General features: G+C 37.8%; 1 protein-coding gene across 2 annotated transcripts in view; it reads right to left on the minus strand.

Annotated features, from left to right (window-relative positions):
• Nucleotides 1–18,984, minus strand: part of ctnna2 (catenin (cadherin-associated protein), alpha 2) — a 438,985-nt gene that overhangs the window by 382,361 nt on the left and 37,640 nt on the right. For both annotated transcript variants that reach the window (XM_030048073.1, XM_030048108.1), the window contains exon 2: nucleotides 15,009–15,115. In XM_030048073.1, coding sequence (XP_029903933.1) covers nucleotides 15,009–15,110 — 102 coding nt within the window. In that variant the 5' untranslated portion in view covers nucleotides 15,111–15,115. The remainder of the gene's footprint in view (nucleotides 1–15,008; nucleotides 15,116–18,984) is intronic.

Raw genomic sequence — 18,984 nt, forward strand, 5'->3', positions numbered from 1 at the left:
CTTTCTTGTTTTAGTAATCGGGGCATTTCTGGTTGGCCTTGTCAGTCTTGCCTTGACAGGAATGTTCCACTGGCACACACACGTAAAGAAACTAAGCCAAAGATAAATGAGGCAGTATTTCTATCTACTGTATATGACAAGTTGAGATGAATGGGTAAGCAAAAAGTGAAGTCAAAGGAGGAGCAGGGAAACAAAGAAATGGTAAGATTAAAATAGAATAATTATGTGAAATTATAATGAAAGTGTTTGTGTGTGTGTGTGTGTGTGTGTGTATGTGTGTTTGTGTGTGTTTGTGTGTGTGTGGTTTGTGTGTCTGCATATGTGTTTGAGAGACAAAGGAAAGAAAGAGGCAGCTGCCTTTTTCTTTGTTGAAAAGGTATTTGATAGTAGACATGTGAGCTCTGCTGTATATGCCTGCAAAGTAACCTGGTTATCAACATTGGATTTTTTTTTTTTTTTTTTACCATTATTGGCTCCTGCTGTGAAATGGTTATGAGAAAAACACCACATGATGTGAGATATTCAAATTCTGGGATCAGCATACTTGTATTTACCAGTGGTGTATAGTGATGGGAATTCCGGCTCTTTTTAGAGAACCGGCTCTTTTGGCTCGGCTCACTAAAAAGAGCCGGTTCTTTTGGCTCCCAAGCGGCTCTTCAGATTTTTTTGTTGCTTAAATTAATTTATTACCAACAATAATGTAAAATTATGCGCAAATTGAATTCCTAATGTAAAAAAAAAAAAACAAAAAAAACATGCGTTATGTTTTTATTTATTTATTTATTTATATATGTTTATTATATAAATATGCCTGTATTTATTCACTCTACATAGTGCTACAAAAAATATATTATAAAATACAAAAACAAACTTTTAACTAGGCTATTTACAGTTGAATTGAATTGCTGTACACACTGCAGCAGCCGCAACAACAGTTGCAGTAGACACACTGGCATCTTCATTAATATCAGGATCAACTGCTTGTGTTTTTAGGGTGGGGGTGGACAGTTGCCATGTGCCTGTGCAGGTTGTTTGTAGAGCCGGCTCGATAAGAGATTTTTTCTTGCAGACTCTACACTCTGCCTTTCTATTGTCAATAAAATTGAAATGGGTCCAGATTATACTCCTTTTCCTGCTGTCACTCATTTTCTTAACTCCACCTTTCCAGCGCGTTCGTGTTGTCTCTCCTTGTGGCCCCTTGCTCTTTCTCTTTCGTCTCCCTCCCTCCTGTTCGTGTGTGCTGTGTGTGTGTGTAACTGCCGGTCCGGGGTGAAGCTGCTCAGCGCAGACAGACGGCACCCACATCTTGACCAATCACGTGCGGCTTTCGCAGAAAAAATAACCTATCGGCTCCCGAAAAAAAAAAAAAAAAAACATCTCCCAATCAGGAGCCGGCTCCCGTCGTTCACTTCAAAGAGCCGGCTCTTAGAGCCGGTTCGTTCGCGACCAACCCATCACTAGTGGTGTAAATCCAAATTTGATGAAAGCTTTCAAACACATGCACAAAATACACTGGGCTGTGTTTTCATGACACTGGTGATACAGCATCTTTGTTGGTGCAGTTTTTTTTTTTTTCCTCCCCTGCTTTCTGTGGTTATTATGATGACTTCCCATGAACCTGACTGCACCTAAGTGGGGGGAGAGGCCTAGCAGGGGCTCTGTCAGCAGCGTAGTGCAATTTTGTTGTCAAGAATTACCAGGATTTGCACTTGTGTTTCTCGCCTGCTCTTCAGACCACATTAAAAGCACACAGCGGAAAGTGCAGCCTGTTCTAGGTTGTTTTTGCGACTTACCTAGCAATGAGTGTATGAATGGATTGTCTTCAAAACTTAAGTGTTTTTTTGTTGCTCATGTTGGTCAATGTCACTGTGACATAGTTCCGGCAAGCAGGTAAGAATAAGACACAACCTTTTATGTGCTAAGTACATACTGTAAATATGGCTGTGGTGTAAATGAGTGGTGTGAGGGAATGTCATCCAGTTTAGTCAGAATAAATGTGCCGATTAGCTCCAACTTCACCCAAATCCATGCATCCGTATTTCAGACACAACTATTTGTGATGGTGTTGATTTTATTAAAACTCAAACCCGCATAAACTCACTTGCCCAACGTTGTATCATACTTGCAGGGATAATGTATGGTGGAAAATGGTTGATTTTAGCAAACAATAGTCTTCTGTATGGTATTTTATATTGTTGTCTTTATCTTTTCAGTCCACAACCCACCCATCACTATTTATAACTTTGTTTTGCTGACCCATCAATCTGCAGTTTACCCTCAGGACCCGTGGGTTGCAGTTCAATCCACGCATCACTAATAGTCGGTACACACCATGACGCACATAGTGGGGATTATGGAGGCAGCCGCATCCTCTATAAATGTCAGGGACTGGCTAGCGGATGGCCCCACTCCGTAGCTAAACTATCCCTGCAGTTTGTTGCCAACTTCTGTTTGGCTCTTCGCCTAGTATCATTGAACTGTTTCCTCAGAGAAGAGCTTATTTTCCCTACACTGGGCAATGGTTCTCCTATGACCAGAGCAACTAATTAACCAAATGTGTTATCTCCTCCCAAGCTGCATTAACATCATCTGTCCCTGGGATGCTCCGGTAGCTCAACCCATAGAGTGTGTACCATTAAGGCTAAATCCTTGTCGCAGCTGCCCAGGTCTGAGTCTGGCCAAAGTCCTTTGCTGTTTCCCATCCCCTCTCTACTGTGACTGTCAAATAAAAGCAAAAATACATCCAAAAAATCTTTTTCCAGCACTGTTTAGAACTGCCCCCAGGTGCACTGCATGCCTCTGGCCATTAAATTTCCAAAAATCACGCACCACTCCCTGTGCACTCATGCTGTGTGTCTTTACATTTTACATTGTGCCAGCACTGATTCATGAAAATAAACCCCACAAAACTCCAAGGATGGCAGCATTTAATTTGAACCTAGGTTTGATGGCATAAAGCTTGATATTTATAATTCTAAGTGCATAAAGCATTCACTATAATAATAGAGGGAAACAGAAACTAGACATAGTAGTAAGTAGGCTTTAATTCAAAATGGCTCTAGTATTCTCTTTTAGTCTGGTAATGGTCTGATATGGGCACCATAATAACATTTTTAACTTTGACATAATACACCAGACCACCCCAGTCCAATTTTGACAAAACCTGAGGGGATAATACACGCAGAAATTGTTTTCTGATGTTTAAAATTGCTCTGCTTGGCTTGATAAGAGCTCCATAATTAAAGGTCAATATTTTTAAACTTTAAACCTAAATGCAATATCTCTTGTTTAACTTCAATTACGATACTCCACAGAGGACTGGAATTACACACAAAAGCGATAATGCAACTTCTGAAACTTGTTGTGCTGAAGTGTAAAAGGCTGCTATCAAACTAAACTGATCACTTTCCTCATTTCCTTTCACAGTTATAATTTGTTTTATTTTCCTTCATGCTGCACTAACTTAATGTTATTAATTGTTTTTACTTATTTCTTATTTTTTTCATTATTATTTTAATTCATACATTCATTCATTTATTTATTTAGTGGCTTGGAAGTGAAGACTAGCAAAGTAAAAATGTCATTGTATGGTGTAACGGTCTGTTTTTACCATGCATATGATAATAAAACTCTTGAATCTTGAATCTTATTGTGAGCAGAGTGTACCAGCACACATGGAGAAAAGTGATGGTTCAGCTCTTAGGCCCTACAGGGGCAGCAGCAAGCTAGAAAGAAGTGTCTGAATAGGCCTGAAGTCATTCATGTGCAAAGCACAGAACTCCACTGAGACCTGAGGACAAAACCACCTAGCTCTCACAGCACAATGGTCACAGTATGGCACATTGGCCATGGACCTGAAAACACGAAAAACATCTCAGCATCCCTCGTCAGCTCAAGTGAAGTTTCCTGTGGGAACTTTTGGTCTAGGTTCATGCCCTGGGAAAGTTAAAGATGGAGTCAAAAGATATCTATTTGTTTTATCCCCACTATTTAGCCATTGTTTTTTTTTTTGTTTTTTTTTTACAAGAATTTTTAATACATTGAAATTAGACACTAAAAATGACTGGGGTAGCAGTTATATCATCTACACTTGGGTATGCTGGGGGGGTGTGTGAGGGGGTGCTATTCACATAATAGAAGTGCAGTGTATGCAGATTCAATCAGACTCAGCCATGAGGCTCTTGTCTCGTCTGCTACACATTCGCATTCACAAACACAGAGGGTATCTGGGACTAAAGAAAAGTGTGGTGTGACAGGGAAATGGTGCAGTGATCTTAATTACAGTCTCTATAGCCAAAATGCTAACGTAGTTCTTTCCACCACATCGGATCAACAAAGACCTGCAGTGGTCTACTACCCTGCTTTTATTGCTACTCTTCTGCATTAAAAGCATGTTATAAACGTACAGTCTTGTGTTAAAGATGCTTTCCAAACGAATGTATTCTCATAAAAGAAGACTCAAATGCAAAACCAGCATTTCACAAAATCATGTATTGTAAGCAAATATATACCAAATTAAGATTAGATGAGAGGTATACTATATATACTTTGTCATCTGTGAGGCTGCTATCCTCTGCAATAGCATTGACTGTTTTCAGTCTTGGAAGATGGTGCTACGTTAAAAAGCCTAAGTCAAAAGCCACACCCACTTAGATTTTACAGTTTTTTATTCAGTTTAATGGATAAAAAATTATGTCTTCATTCAGGAGGAGGCAGATTGCTGTGCAGCCTATGCCTGAGAAGGCTGTAGAAAGTCTCTTAAACAAAACAGCATGTTTGACCTTATTTGGACCACTGCCAACCATTTCACCGATTCTTGGAAATTTGGATAAATCATGTCCCACTAAGAAAAATGCTATTTCTGTTGGAAATTTACAACATTTTAATGAATAAAAAGAATCAAGGGCATAATCAGGGGGGCCTTTGCACATTTGTAAGGTTCTTTTATAGGTTTATTTTAAATTTTTATTAATTTAATGATTATATGTTGGCCCATGCCCTGTTGTCCAGTTGTCCTCGGATAGGACATAATCATTTCAACTTGATTAAAACAACAAAAAGTAATAATTTCATTGAATAATATATTTACCACATGAACGAGTACATCATAATATGTATTAAAAACTACAAATGATGAGTTTTGAACAATATTTACTATTATTTTGTGGTTGCTCAAAATGTGTCCCACATATTCATCACCACCGTCAGATATTTATTTAAAAAACAAAAAACTCTGCAAATACAAGGTCAATTACATTCCTGAGGAGCCCTTTTCAAACCTTCAGCTCTACTGCATGCTTCAAGACCACTCAGGCTCCTGTAAGTTTGCTATTTTCTCTTAAATCTCTTCATATTTTGGGACACTGCTATTGTCACAACCATAACATGTCAACACCGTCACTTTTGTATAAAAAATATTAGATTAGATTATGAAATAAATGTATACTTTTTAAGAAGAGGTCTGATGCAGGTAGCAACTGGGGGAAAACAAGATGGCTAATGTGAACAACTCATGCGAAAGAGAAAGAGTGAAAGAGTAGGTTTTTGTCACCACCGTCAGACGTCACCACCGTCAGGTTTTCTGTCTGACGGTGATGACTGAAGTCTGTGCTCGGGATTGTTATTGTTTGTACCAAATAGTTAAATAAAGTTGTTAAGCAAGAAGCCATTGACTTGAGTAGTAAATAGTAAAAAGTAAAGTAGTAAATTTTGGAATTGTATATTGTAATGAGGCCACTGTCACCACCGTCAGAGGCAGTTATATTTGTTTTAAATGAATATGTTTACAATATGTTTCTTTGTTGCTGCTGAATTATTAAAGTATTAGTCTCTTTTAATACAAAAATATGTTTTTCAAATTAAAAAAAACATTATGGTGACGGTGTTGACAAAAACAAAGTAGCCTCATAACTGAAAAAACGCCTATTTTATGAAAAAAATGCAAAATGAGGAGGTTGCACCGGTACATTGCTGAACAGCCAAGACCTTGGCCTATAATAATATACCTTCAGATTTTGTAATTTAACTGGCTTTTTTTTTTTTTTTTTTCAAAATTAAAACCTGTTTTATCCAAATTCCCAAGAATCAGTGATTTGTAAATCACCTGTGCTGCCTGATTGACTAAAATGATCATCTGAGAGTACCCTGTGCTTTTTCCTTTACTACTTAACTGATATGATTTACAATATTTGCAGTAAATATTGTTCTGATTTGGATTTTTGGAGATTTTTTTTTTTTTTTTTTTTTTTTCCAAAAAGGTTTGTGCTTGGAGAAACACTCTACTTGATTATCTATGATAAGCTTATGTTTTGTTTATTTTCAGGAGGCACAAAGCAAGTACAACAGAAAACTTATGTCTTTTTTCATTTCCACCAGGAGAAAACCTGCAGGGTCTACTTTATTTCATCCACTTGAACAGCAGTTTAATTATGTATTCAAGGGAATATAAATTAAAAAAATATATATACATTCTCTTAAATACTAAGATAACCATGATGGGGGATCATAGTTTCTTACTTTTACTTTTTTTACTTCTTTCTTTTTTGCAGTACATGCTGAGAAGCATTTAATTTTATTACAATTGCAAATCCATGCCAAAAGAATAGAGATTGGGAAACCAATAAGCATTATTTTAAGGATAGGAAATAGTGAGTAGCATAATGCCTCTCAACTCAAATGCCAATTGAATGTGTTTTAGAGAGCTCCAAAACACAAACCTTCAGCATGAGACAAGCTCCTTGGAATGACAAGAGTGTATGAGGAAGGAGAACAGTGTGTTAGTATGCATTTGCCAGTGTTAAGATGTGAAAACAAAGAGAAGCAATCTCTACTGGAGCCAAACCTTGGACAGCCACATGGAGTTGGAGCATGAGCATGCTGCACTGCTCTACCTCTCCTCCAGGTTATACAGCTGGCTCTTTCTCTTTCTGTCCTTCAGTCTTTGTTCTACCCCCTCTCTCTCTGACCTAAGCACATTTTGTCCTGATGGTCTAAACCTCTTTAGACAAAGTCTCTGCATATCATCACAAGTGGCATAGCAGAAGATCAAAAAAAAGATGATATGGTTCATTTATGAGCATCAGGCTTAGAAAGTAGAGCATCTCTACTGGAATGCAAAGTGACTTTGTGCTACACTTGAACAGCACTTGACAAACAAACTGATCGTCAAGTGTAATGTGCAGAGAAATTAAAGAATGAAATCAAGTGTGTGTCCAGGACTGTAATGAATCAAAAGAGCACAACTTTCAGCACCTGCTTTGTCCATCTGCCTCTCAACACTGACAAGGCTACTTTGCTTTAATTCCTTTAGAAAATACAGCTATCACCTGCAGTGTGAAACTGTTTACTGTATGAGAGGCATGATGACCTCACATGCAGTGAGAAGTAAGCCTCTCAGTAATATTAGCGATGTCCCCCCAGCACTGTTGGGCAAGGCTTGGTTATGATGAATGGGCTCACTATCTCAAGCACTGTCACGCTGAGCCTACTCACCTATCCTCCTGAGGCAGCCCTTTATTCTATCCCAGCACACTGAATCATCTAAATTGAAAGGTAAAACAATCAGAGTCATCAGAGTCAATCGGAGCCACAGTCTCATTCATATCTCAAAATGGTTTACGCTCACAATGCAGTTGTGGAACAGATTAACTAGTGCTCCATAGCTGGCTGTTTTTTTTTTTTTTTTTTTTTTTTTTTTTTCACTCCCACAGATCTACAGTTGCTGAGGCAGCAAAGTAAAAAGAGTACATTATTAAGTCAGAGATTATTTAGCAAAACCAACTATTAAGAAAAGAACAACTGAGAAATGCAAAAATTTAAATCTCACACTCAAGACAAGTAACCATGACTTCATTCCAGCAGGAAGAGATTGCAATATGATTATTGTTTCTTGGATGCCAGCCTGACAGCAGACCCACATCTGAACTATTCATTTCCTTGCTAAATCAATACACTTTGTGTTGGGAAATTCACACTCTCAAAATTATTCTGTCTGAATTAATCCAGAGATCACAATTGCAACAGCGAAACAGCAAAGTCGATTTCATTATGGCAAAACAAACTCTTTCATAGGAGATCCATCGTATTTTCAAATTGTCAGTTTCAGAGTAGAGTCATTCACATTTCATATTGTTTGCCTCACAGAGTATTAGAGGAATTTCCAAACCACCATAATCTGCTTTGAGGGCAACCAGGCATTGTGAAAGATAGAATAAATAATGATCGCTATGTTGTGAAAGCAAAAGCTCATCACTTTTTCTTCCTACTAACAACAAGCAATTAACTCTCTGTCACTTTGATGACCACTTGTGTGGGCTAACACAGCATGTGGCTGACAGACAATAAAAGTTACAAGTGATGCGAATGTGAACAGAAGCCAGCTGAGTTGGACTCCAAACACTGTCCACCTGCAGATGATTGTCATGAAGGCCAACCTTAATTCTGAGGTTGTTTCACCAAGTAGTTCAATGTGGATTCTGTTAAAACTTGAACATGAACTTTATTACTTAGTCTCTTAATGTTGAAACTGAACTTATTTTATTCAATTGTTTTGTCTATTTAACTTGCATCTGTCTGTGGACTGGGATTTAAAAAATCAATTTATTCTGTTTTCTTTCTTTTTTAATTTGTTGTCACTGTACTCAGCCAGCCCATGGGAAAATTGGCCCACCAGTTAAACTGCCACAACAACACGTGACCAGTTGGGCCTCTTGTGCCCTGTTGTACCTTTTCTCATGCTTGCTCTCATTCTTTTGTGTGATGCAAGCTACACCTCCGTGCCAGCAACCCACAGGCTTAAGACAGAAGGTAAGTTGGAGAACACATCACTCGCAAACAATTCAACTCACAAATTGTTGTGAGGGTGCACTGCACTATATTACTGCCTAGTATGGTAGATGAAGCTGACAAGTGTGTGCTAAGAATTTTAAAGCAAATCTCAAGATTGTTTTGATTAAAAATGTAAAAGTTAATCAAAAAACAAAGCTTTAGAAATGTTAAATGGAACTGAGTTATATTAATCTTAATTGCACAATGTTCGCAGAGCTCACACCTTAGCATTTTTGACAGTCCCATCATTTGCATTTGGAAGTCTAATCGCAACTGTCTCTCTTATCTTTATCTTAAACTGTACAAGGCTAGAAACCTTCTATGTATCGCTGCATCATTCGGACTTTGTTCATCACTCTAAGTTGATTACATTGTGATAAGAACTTTGATATGCAAAGTTAATGTTAAAAAACAGCAAAAAGTATAAGATATTGCTGGGCAGCTCAGCAAGTTGGCTATTTCATTAAATAGGAACTATGAAAGAGCTGCTCCTCTTATCTTCCACATAAAACATTCCTCCTATTCCAAATGATTTAAGAGATATAGAGAATAGTTTAGATCCATCTGGATATTTTGCAATATCTACTGGCCATTCAACAGGCAGAACAGAGAAGCAAAGAGGAGAGGAGAGATGAGACTGAGGAGTATGATTCCACATGGGAACGTTGACTCATCATTCAGCCAAATAGCTCCCAGAGGGAGTCTCTCCATGGAATATGGCCAAGTTGATGGCAGGCCTGAGCCACTTTCTTTGCTTCTGTAATGTAAACTCTTCTCACCTGGTAGTCTACTTATAGTCCAATCCTGTAGCCTAGTTGGTCCTGTCCTTTCAGTCTTACGTGAAGCTCTCAGAGCATCAGTACTACATAACCTTTTGATCATGGTAAATTAGAATTTATTGATCTGAAAATTATGCACTTTTCAGATTTTTAGGGAAAAGCATGGACCAATCCACAGAATGAGTCACTGAATACTTAAAATCACACAGGCTAGTTTATCTCAGCAAATCTCAACAAACTTACTCACTAGAACGCATCCACTGCCAACACTATTCAATTGTCAAGGTACACCAGTCCCACATGTTGAGTATTCTCCAAGCTAATTATACTAAACACCACCCTTTCCCCTTGGCTAATCAGTTTGAAAATTTAATCAGTTCTCTCTTGACCCATGCCCAACCGTTCCGCACAGTTTCATAACGTTTCGTGAATTCATTCGGAAGTTACATGCCTTTTCATGAGAAATCATCACATTCACTGCCCACGCCCCAGTTTGCCCATTCAATGTGAAATGTTAATCAGTGCTTCCTTGGCTCATGACCAACCTTTTCACAGAGTTTCATGTGAATTCATTGATGACTTTTAGAGATATCCTGCTAATAAAACAAACAAATAAACAAACAGAATGGGGCAAAAACAACCCCCATCCAATCACATTGTCCTTGGTAACAAACAGAGTAGGCTACATTATATCAACTACAATACATACAGGTAAGCATCCCAAAAGTTATAGGGCAGTATTACATTGGAAAGAGTAGTAGCTTGTTTCTGCTCAGTTTTGTGATCATAAAAAGAAATTGTGATACAGACACCATGGCATCTATATTTTGAAATTGTTAAAAAATGCATGAATATAAAGCCCAGGTGATGGGCTTGAACTATTTTTGTGTACGAACTGGACACACCAAGTTGGAATTTTATTGACTGTAGGTTATCATTTGATGTGTGATGTATGGATGTGAGGCTAATGTTAGGTAATGGTCTAATGCGCTCCAAGTCTGGGGTACACAAGTCCTGCCTCGTCTTGTTTCCACTGAAAGAAAAACTGCCCAAAAACGTCATGAGTTAAAAGAAAGACTAATGCTTAGAATCTACTCGATTTGAATGCGATGAAATATTTATTTACAATGTGCTGATCATGGACTGCAGATTCTTTTCAAAGCAAAATATGCTGAAATACCCACCAGGAATACCTTTCTCCTTCATTAAATTGTTGCCTCTTGTGATCTTTAAACTGCAGTAGTCAATGGTGAATTTTTTTACTTTTTACTTAATAAAATGTATGGCCCTATTAGCTAGCATAATACATAACTGGATGTTTAATTTGTTCTTCTTCAGCTCATATTTGTATTTCCTTTTATTTAAATACTCGATGTGCTGCGCCTTCAACCTGTCTGTAGATTTTTGTTTTTTCTTATTTTGCATCATGTTTGAATTTCTGATAACTGTGAACTCAAGAGTTCTGGCTGATGAATTTTATTTTATTTTATTTTATTTATTTGACAGTGAAAGAAATGGTCCGGGATACTTCCACAATAATTGTTTTTTCAGGCTGCAAGCAGAAATGATCTGTCAAGCTAGTGAAAGTTTTCCTGTTGCAGCCTTCCTGTCTTGTTCTTTTCTTTGAACCTGCACCCCTCCTCTTCAGCCCCAGCTGTCTAACCCAGTTTGCATATGTCTGCTCCTTCTTCCCTTTGTAAGATAAGACAGGGACAAGATAAAACCCAAGCTGATATCACAAATCATGACTGAAATTTATTCAATAGCTCTCTCTTGGCATTTATTGCCTGGAAAATTGGGGGAATGTATCAGAAACAGGGTAAGAGCCACCTGATAGTGACCAAATCACTCAATATTAAGTGATAAATGTTTTCTTTTCACCTGTATTCTTTATCAAAACAAAAAAAAAAAAAAAAAAAATCAAAACACTTATGAGTGTTCATGAGCTGGCTCCTCTTTCCTCAGACAAATGCACATGCATTAAATGCAAATGAATTAAAAACTTGAAAGATGTCACCCTGTAACACCTGGAATGAAAAATAATGTGTTCATCTATCACTAAAACAAATGAAAAGAGAATTCAGATACCTGATGAAAAGCCTTGATATGGTTAATGTGAGTAATCTGCCACCAAAATGTGTCCCTCCAGTGCAATGCACACAAATAATCTTGCTTTTGCACAGTTAGTTTTCAACCATACTGTACATCTCCTGTGTCAGTTGCATCTGTTTAGTGCAGCTTATTCGGGACCAACCCCCACCAGTCACTTAGCCCACGTTTTGCTGACAAAGCATTAATACCCACACTTACTATGGGCGATGTGCTAGGCAAAACACAATCTATGCTGCATGGCTGTCACTGACATGAAACAGAACTGCATATAATCCTCAGTTATTTCTCCATTATGTAAGTCAAAGATGTAAGTAAACTATGACATATGCTTGTCCATAATCGAACAATAGTGGCTGTGATGGGTTTTATGGGAGTTTTGTTTGTTACCAACCAACCCAGACACTAAAGAAATTCCTCACTCCAACAGCAGTCTAACCTTGAAACATGGCAATGGTGGATAAAAGGGGTGTGTGTAGCTGGTATAGCTGGCAAAAAGTGTAGAATCAATACTTTAAAACTCTCAAGGGACAAAAGAGAAAACCGGCTGAAATCTGAGTCTTGAGCTGTAAGTAAATCTAGCCTTTTCCGATCTAATATCCATCACTCTCAGTGGGTCAACCACTGCCTGCACTGAGGCAGCTTTATCAAGCACTCCTGGAGAAAAGGGGTCATTGCAAAGGATGTCTTTCTGGACAGGTGCAGGTACAGGCCCACTTGGAGCTTTTTTCTGTGATTACTGTTAAGAAGTGTGATTAATTTTGCAATGGGTTTCAGCAAAAAACTACAGGGCAATTTGCAGCATTTTGTTCTTTTACTCTGCAAACTGGCATAGTTCATACATTAGTTAAAACGTCATTATAAATGGAATTTATAAAATGTTAAATGCTGTCATGAAATTTAATCATCCTCTGTGCAGAAGTACAGGATTAGGTCAGCATGCTTTAGGAAAAGGCTGTAATGACGGCACCAAAGTCCAAAAAACAACCAGTTTCACAATGCTTGCTCCCTGAGGAATCACCTGCAACTGATGTAATATGATGACACCTGACTAGTTCTGTTTTATGTTTATTTATAATCTGAAAAAGGGATTTTATGTGTCTTATTAGTTATGCTATTAAGTCACTGTAGACAACCCTGTCTCCTAAAAATAACATTCTCATACAACTGAACTGCATGCTTATTTACTTTTAAGGGTAAACATGTTTTGTTGTGGATTACTTTTGTTTCTGACATATCACAAATATATTTCTGATCAGAGTATAGACCTTTAAACTAAAAATCCTGTTTTATGCAATTGGCATTCTGCTTTAAGTGGTTGACATTACCTTTTACAGTCTCACATTGTCCACAGGACCAAAGGGGAACCTATTTATCATCCAGGGAGAGGAATGTAAAATTTATTTCACCCTGTAGTATATTGAGCAGCAGAACATGGAAGCCATTAACAGCAAATACTGCACAGGAGACCACTGGTAATAAACTTAAGATTTGGGTGAATCTTTCTCTGAAATCACGCCAAATCTGAGTATTTTAAAGCTGCTTCTCCCAGGGGAGGATGCCCCCCTTAATTCTTGTGTCATTGTTTTTGGCTTGATTAAGATGCCAGGCCTTGCAGCACTTGCTCTGGTTGGTCATATAAAAATATTATGACTGACACTCTTACAGGGATTGGATGGTGAATAGTAAAGTCTTGACACTTCAATCCTGTTAGCTACAATGCCAGGATAAATACCTACCTTTCAAAAACCAGTCTTCTGTTAAATTAAATTGATTAATTATATCTGTATGTAAGGCCATTGTTTTATTACTTTGGCTGTCACAGACCCAGCTAGGAGCCACAATAAGCCAGGGTGACCACAGTCATGTTCAGCCATCTGCTCAGACTGCAAGCCAAACAAGTCAGTGGCCATGTGCCAAAATCTTTGGCTGTAACACAGCACAGCTTAGCATCTCTGTAACAAGTGATCCGTCCAGGTGGGATAAGAAAATCTTCCATTTTGCCCCGATAGAGAGCTACAATAAGCCACTTGTTGTTATCAGTCCGTTGTTATTCAGGCCACTAGACTCTGGAACACCCTGTCTAACTAGCTTTAGCTAGTAAAACTATCATCTTTTAAAGCTACAAATAACAGAAGCTGAAACTTGTTGACTGTGGCAACCCCCTGAGCATCCTAATAGTATTTCACGCCAGCTATTGCAAAGAGATTTGTCAGTCATTCTTACCTCACAGACTGCAAAGAGAAGACGTGTAGACGAGGTGACATTAACTTGTTGTAAACTAAATAATGGAGCTGCACAAGACTGGAGATGTTTTTCCCACAGTAGAAGATGTGTTCATCAGAAGTAAGACTCAGATCAGCCAGTAAAACGTCTTCATACCTTATACTGAGGTTTTAGGTATAACTTTGCAACTACGGTGGTTAATTTTTGTGTCACATTTTTTTTATTCCACTAATATTTCAGTTACAGCTTGACAGACAAAGTAGTGTTTTGTAGATTTTGATGTTAAGTTGCTAGCAAAATGGTAGTCTCTCACCTCATATCCAGTGATGCTCACTTGTTCAGTGTTTGTAATACAATGTTCATAACTGTGACTCTTAAATTATGTGTGAAAAAGATATTTTTTTGCTGTAAATATTGTAGTTACATGTACGCATCGCTAGTAAAGTAGTTTCACAGTTCAGTTTCATGCTGCTTTTTTTCTCTCTACCGCCAACATATTATGTCAAATGAATCTGTAAGCCCTCCAAGTCTCCGAGTGTTTACTAAAAATATACAGGAGATTGTTCATTTGGTCTGGGATTCATCCACACAAGCTAGAATCTTTGCTATTTTTATATCCACCAGCTGAGAACCCGCAGGCGACCCCAAGGGCACTGGAGGAGCAATGACATCTAAATAGAACAGCCACCTGTATTCAGCACTACAATAGCAATACATAATATCAAATTTAATTTGAGAATGATATATTGAGTTTAATATTCTACAACACAAGGATATAAATTAAAACTCCATAAAAATTCTTCCCATTAGTTTACCTTTTTTATGATGCTTCTATGTCTCTTGTATAGTTTTGATTACCATGCTTATTTTTTATTTTCCTTTTAAAGCACTCTGATCATTTTTTAAGTGGTTTACCAATTACGTTTTACTGTTTTTGTAGGCGCAGTAGTGGTAATTGGTGTAACAGTGCTAGCAGTAATATATCTCGTTCATTTATAAGAAAAAAAAAAAATGTTTGTGCAGTGATACATCTTGTTCGTTTAGAAAAACAAAAGTGTGCTGGACTACCTGTGTGACCAGGGGCTCCAGCAGCCTCTCCACAGTCAGGGTACGGATCTCAAGACTCTTGGGGTCCCATTTCAACAGGATGGGGGAGGTGGCGGTCGTCATGGTCTCTGGTAGGAATACAAGCACAGTAACAATTAGAAGAACATACAGCCTTAGAGAGTATTAGGCTTTTTAAAACATAGGCTAGTGCTTTTATTGATATGGATAACCATCGAAATTAGGTTTTCACATTTCCCCAACACCTGTAATTTAAAAAAAAAACAGCATATGGAGACCTCCAGCAATTTACAAGTTAACTACAGGACATGCTGATGAGCCATCCTGGAGACAACAGATGCCTTTTATAACAGACATAACTTTGCCTAGTTACAGATTAAATAAGGAAAAACAATGGTGGTAATGTGGATAACAATCCAGGAATTTATATCGATGAGTGCACATTTTAGGCTAAGTATGGTATTTGGTGAATTATGCCTTTTTAATTAGATATATGATTAGACACAATAGAATGAAGGAAACATAAATGAAAAAAGTAAATGATTTGACAGGTGGGTAGAAGTAAAATGAAATTAACCTCCCCATTCACAGCATGTCTGAATTTCAAATAATCATTGATGTCTCCCTCTATTTCTTCATAGCAGCACTTTATACATCATAAAACAGGGTTTAGAGGAAGGATTAGAGGATGTTAAATTTAATAACTTGGTGGAGTAGTTTAAACGTTGCTGTGTCCACATAAAATAAAATCACACTCTCAGAAGAGTGTTCATTGAAGTAGTTTTGGATTATCCTGGACTTCGTCAGGAAAAATAGGCAAAAATGAGAGAAAAATACAAGAGAATATTGAAGTCTAATTCATATGACAACCAGTGGCATTTTCACCCAGTATTAACTCATCTCTTTCTGTAGACAAGGCCTACAAATGTCCAAAGTATTTAAATTTGGCATATATTCCTGAGATGTAAGTGAATCCGTTGACACTTGTACCAATTATATAGTTCTTAAAGTTGCTGTCCTTAAACTTGTTATGTTTGTTTCAGTACATTTTTCTAAAAGCCTTAGGCTCAATGGGGTTAAATTGGGTGAATGTGCGGAATGAACGACTAGCATGGGGATAGGAGTCTGTTGTTACTGTGGGGATGTGTTTCTAAGCAACTTCAGAGTGGGCCAGCTGGGACAGGCCTGGTCTATTGCCAGTGTCAACGAGGCAGAAGGGAGTAAAGAATGTGAATGAGAATGACAGATCTGGGCCAGAGGCCCCTCATACTAGACTCAATGGGTAAAGATGGATGAACACTAGAAAATCTGGCTAGCAACCTGGCACCACAGATGAAACCACAGCCTTGGCTTTAGTCTTTATCATTGAGCCAGGCAATTTATCTTCAATAAAAGTAGCAGGTATGCTACTGTCCTTCAGTTTTTCTTCATGTCATCATGATGCTTACAGTATGTTCAAGGGTGAACCATGCTGTTCACCCATGGACAGGCCAATAGACATGTTTTTTTTTGTTTTTTTTTTTAATATGAGACAGAAGACTCAAATTGTGCACCAAACTGCATCTAAAACATGTTCTAAAAAGATAATCAAGAGTCTTTGTGTTTGTGAGTTCCACTGTATGAAAACATCAACCTGCAATATTGTTTCCAAGGTTGTTCTTGGAATAGGGAAAATGGACATTATGGGCTCTAGTTTCGCAGACCTGGCGAGGCGCGGGCACAGCGCAGCTGCGCTGCGCCAACTGGGTGTGGCCAAGTGGATTTTGCAAGTTTGGCACGCCGTGCGCCTTGGCGCAACTACTGCGCCGTTCCTCCTACCGGCGCAAGGGAGGAGAGAAGGCGTGGTGTGGGTTTGACACAGCCAATTCACTTTAAACCAATCAAATGAGCCCCTGTCCTCGCCTTTAAAATGCGCTGCACGAAGGCGTATTGGAAGTCTACACATTTGACATGGACGAAGAGAGCAGCCGCATGACACACTCAGAACAGTGATGAGGCCAGTCTTGGCTGCTGCAATGTTGCTGGAGCTACCTGCCATCCATCTATCCACCCATCCATCCATCCATGCATCTATCCTTAAATTCGTCCCGTCTTTCCATTACCTACCTGCCGCGCATCTCTTTTTTTCCAGCTCTGTCACCGTCTGTTAAAGTTATTGATTTTTACGAGCAAATATAAATTTTACTGTGAAGCCCCCATTTTTAATGAATGTTTTTTACCTCAAAGGATAATCCTCGCCATATTCATATAAATAGCCTACATGTTTGTTTTGCAACTTTGGACTCCATCACTTACTGATGCAACAACACACTAGAGAGTAAACAAAATCCGGTTCATGAAAGCTTTTACATTTGCTGTTCTAAACGCCCAGTGTCTGGCAAGGAACCGATGCATTTTACATTTTCGATATGTGTGGAATCAGGGTTTCCGTTAGAAAAAATTGGCACCGGACAACGTGACCGGCAGGTTTTCAATTTACCGGACAAATGTTTGAAATTCCGGTCAAATATTATCTGAATTTACTGAGCTTAAAATTATATGCAGGCTATATAAGAATGATATCAAGGCATGTCAATTTATAGCGTAATCTTGTTATTGAAAAGCAGGCTGTATCAAATTAAATGAGTGCCGTCAATTGACTCACGTGCGTAACTTCTAAAATAAATAAATAAATATTGCACAAGCCTGTGCTCTTTTAACATGAACATTGCATAAAATTGCAAACAATTGCAACTACAATTTGCAAACAAAAAAATGGGCTCATACCATTTTAATAACGCGGCGTGTTGCCAACTTGAAATCAAATAGATGCAATAAAAACTTAATTCAGCAGCTGAATTAAAATCGAAAGTCTCAAGTGTCTCTCAGCAACTTGCAATGCGCATCAGTCTTGTGACCTTGTTCTCCCCCAGGCGACTTCGCTGAGCTATTTTGATCCGGTTCTGCAGAAAAAAAAAACCCTCTCTCTCTCTCTCTGGTACACCAGAGACAGGGATCATGCAGTCTATTTAAAAAAAAAAAATAAATAAATATATATATATATATATATATATATATATATATATATATATATATATATATATAAAATTACGTGGTAATTGACTGTTTTAATAAAATTCAAATTGTGAATATTTTCACCGGACATTTAAAAATTACCGGACTTTGGCAGATTTTACCAGTCATAGTCCGGTGATTACCGGATAACAAAAACCCAGAGTGGAATATTTATATATACACACTAAAAACTGCTGGGTTAAAAAATAACCCAACCATAACCCAGCGCCTGAGTCAATATAGGACAGAACACGCGTTGGGTTATTTTAACCCATGTGCTGGGTTGGATCATTTTAACCCATGTGCTGGGTTGTTCATTTGACCCAATGCAGTGATTGGAATTAACTACATCACTGGGTTAAATACAAACCCTACACTGGGTTGTTCATTTGACCCAAGATAGTAATTAAAATAACTACATCACTGGGTTATATATAATCTATACACTGGGTTATTCATTTGACCCAAGCTAGTAATTGAAATTAACTATATTGGTAGGTTAAATAATAATAATAATAATAATAATAATAATAATAATAATAATGCAATGAATCACACCATAAATGTATATATAAAATGCATTTATTAATATTTTTAACAGTTATAAAACAATGCATTTATTGCAATTTTTTTTAACACATCAACCATGCAATTATTTTTTAACACATCAACTATGTCATTGCATTTCATTGCTTCTTGACAAATATCCTCTATTTCACCATCCCAACATGATGGAGACAAACAGTAAAAGAGCTTGACACAAACAAAACAAGCATACTGGATCACAATGAAAATAAGTTATTTAAACATGTCACTGCTTTGTGTAATTCAGGTCAAAAACAAAGAAAAAACCAAAGAAAGCCTAAAAACAAAGGTCTACTGCACCCAGCAAAGTGTCCGCTTCAATGGCGCTCTGTGAGACAAT

The sequence above is a fragment of the Myripristis murdjan genome, chromosome 1 (genome assembly GCF_902150065.1).
Source record: "Myripristis murdjan chromosome 1, fMyrMur1.1, whole genome shotgun sequence".
NCBI lineage: Eukaryota > Metazoa > Chordata > Actinopteri > Holocentriformes > Holocentridae > Myripristis > Myripristis murdjan.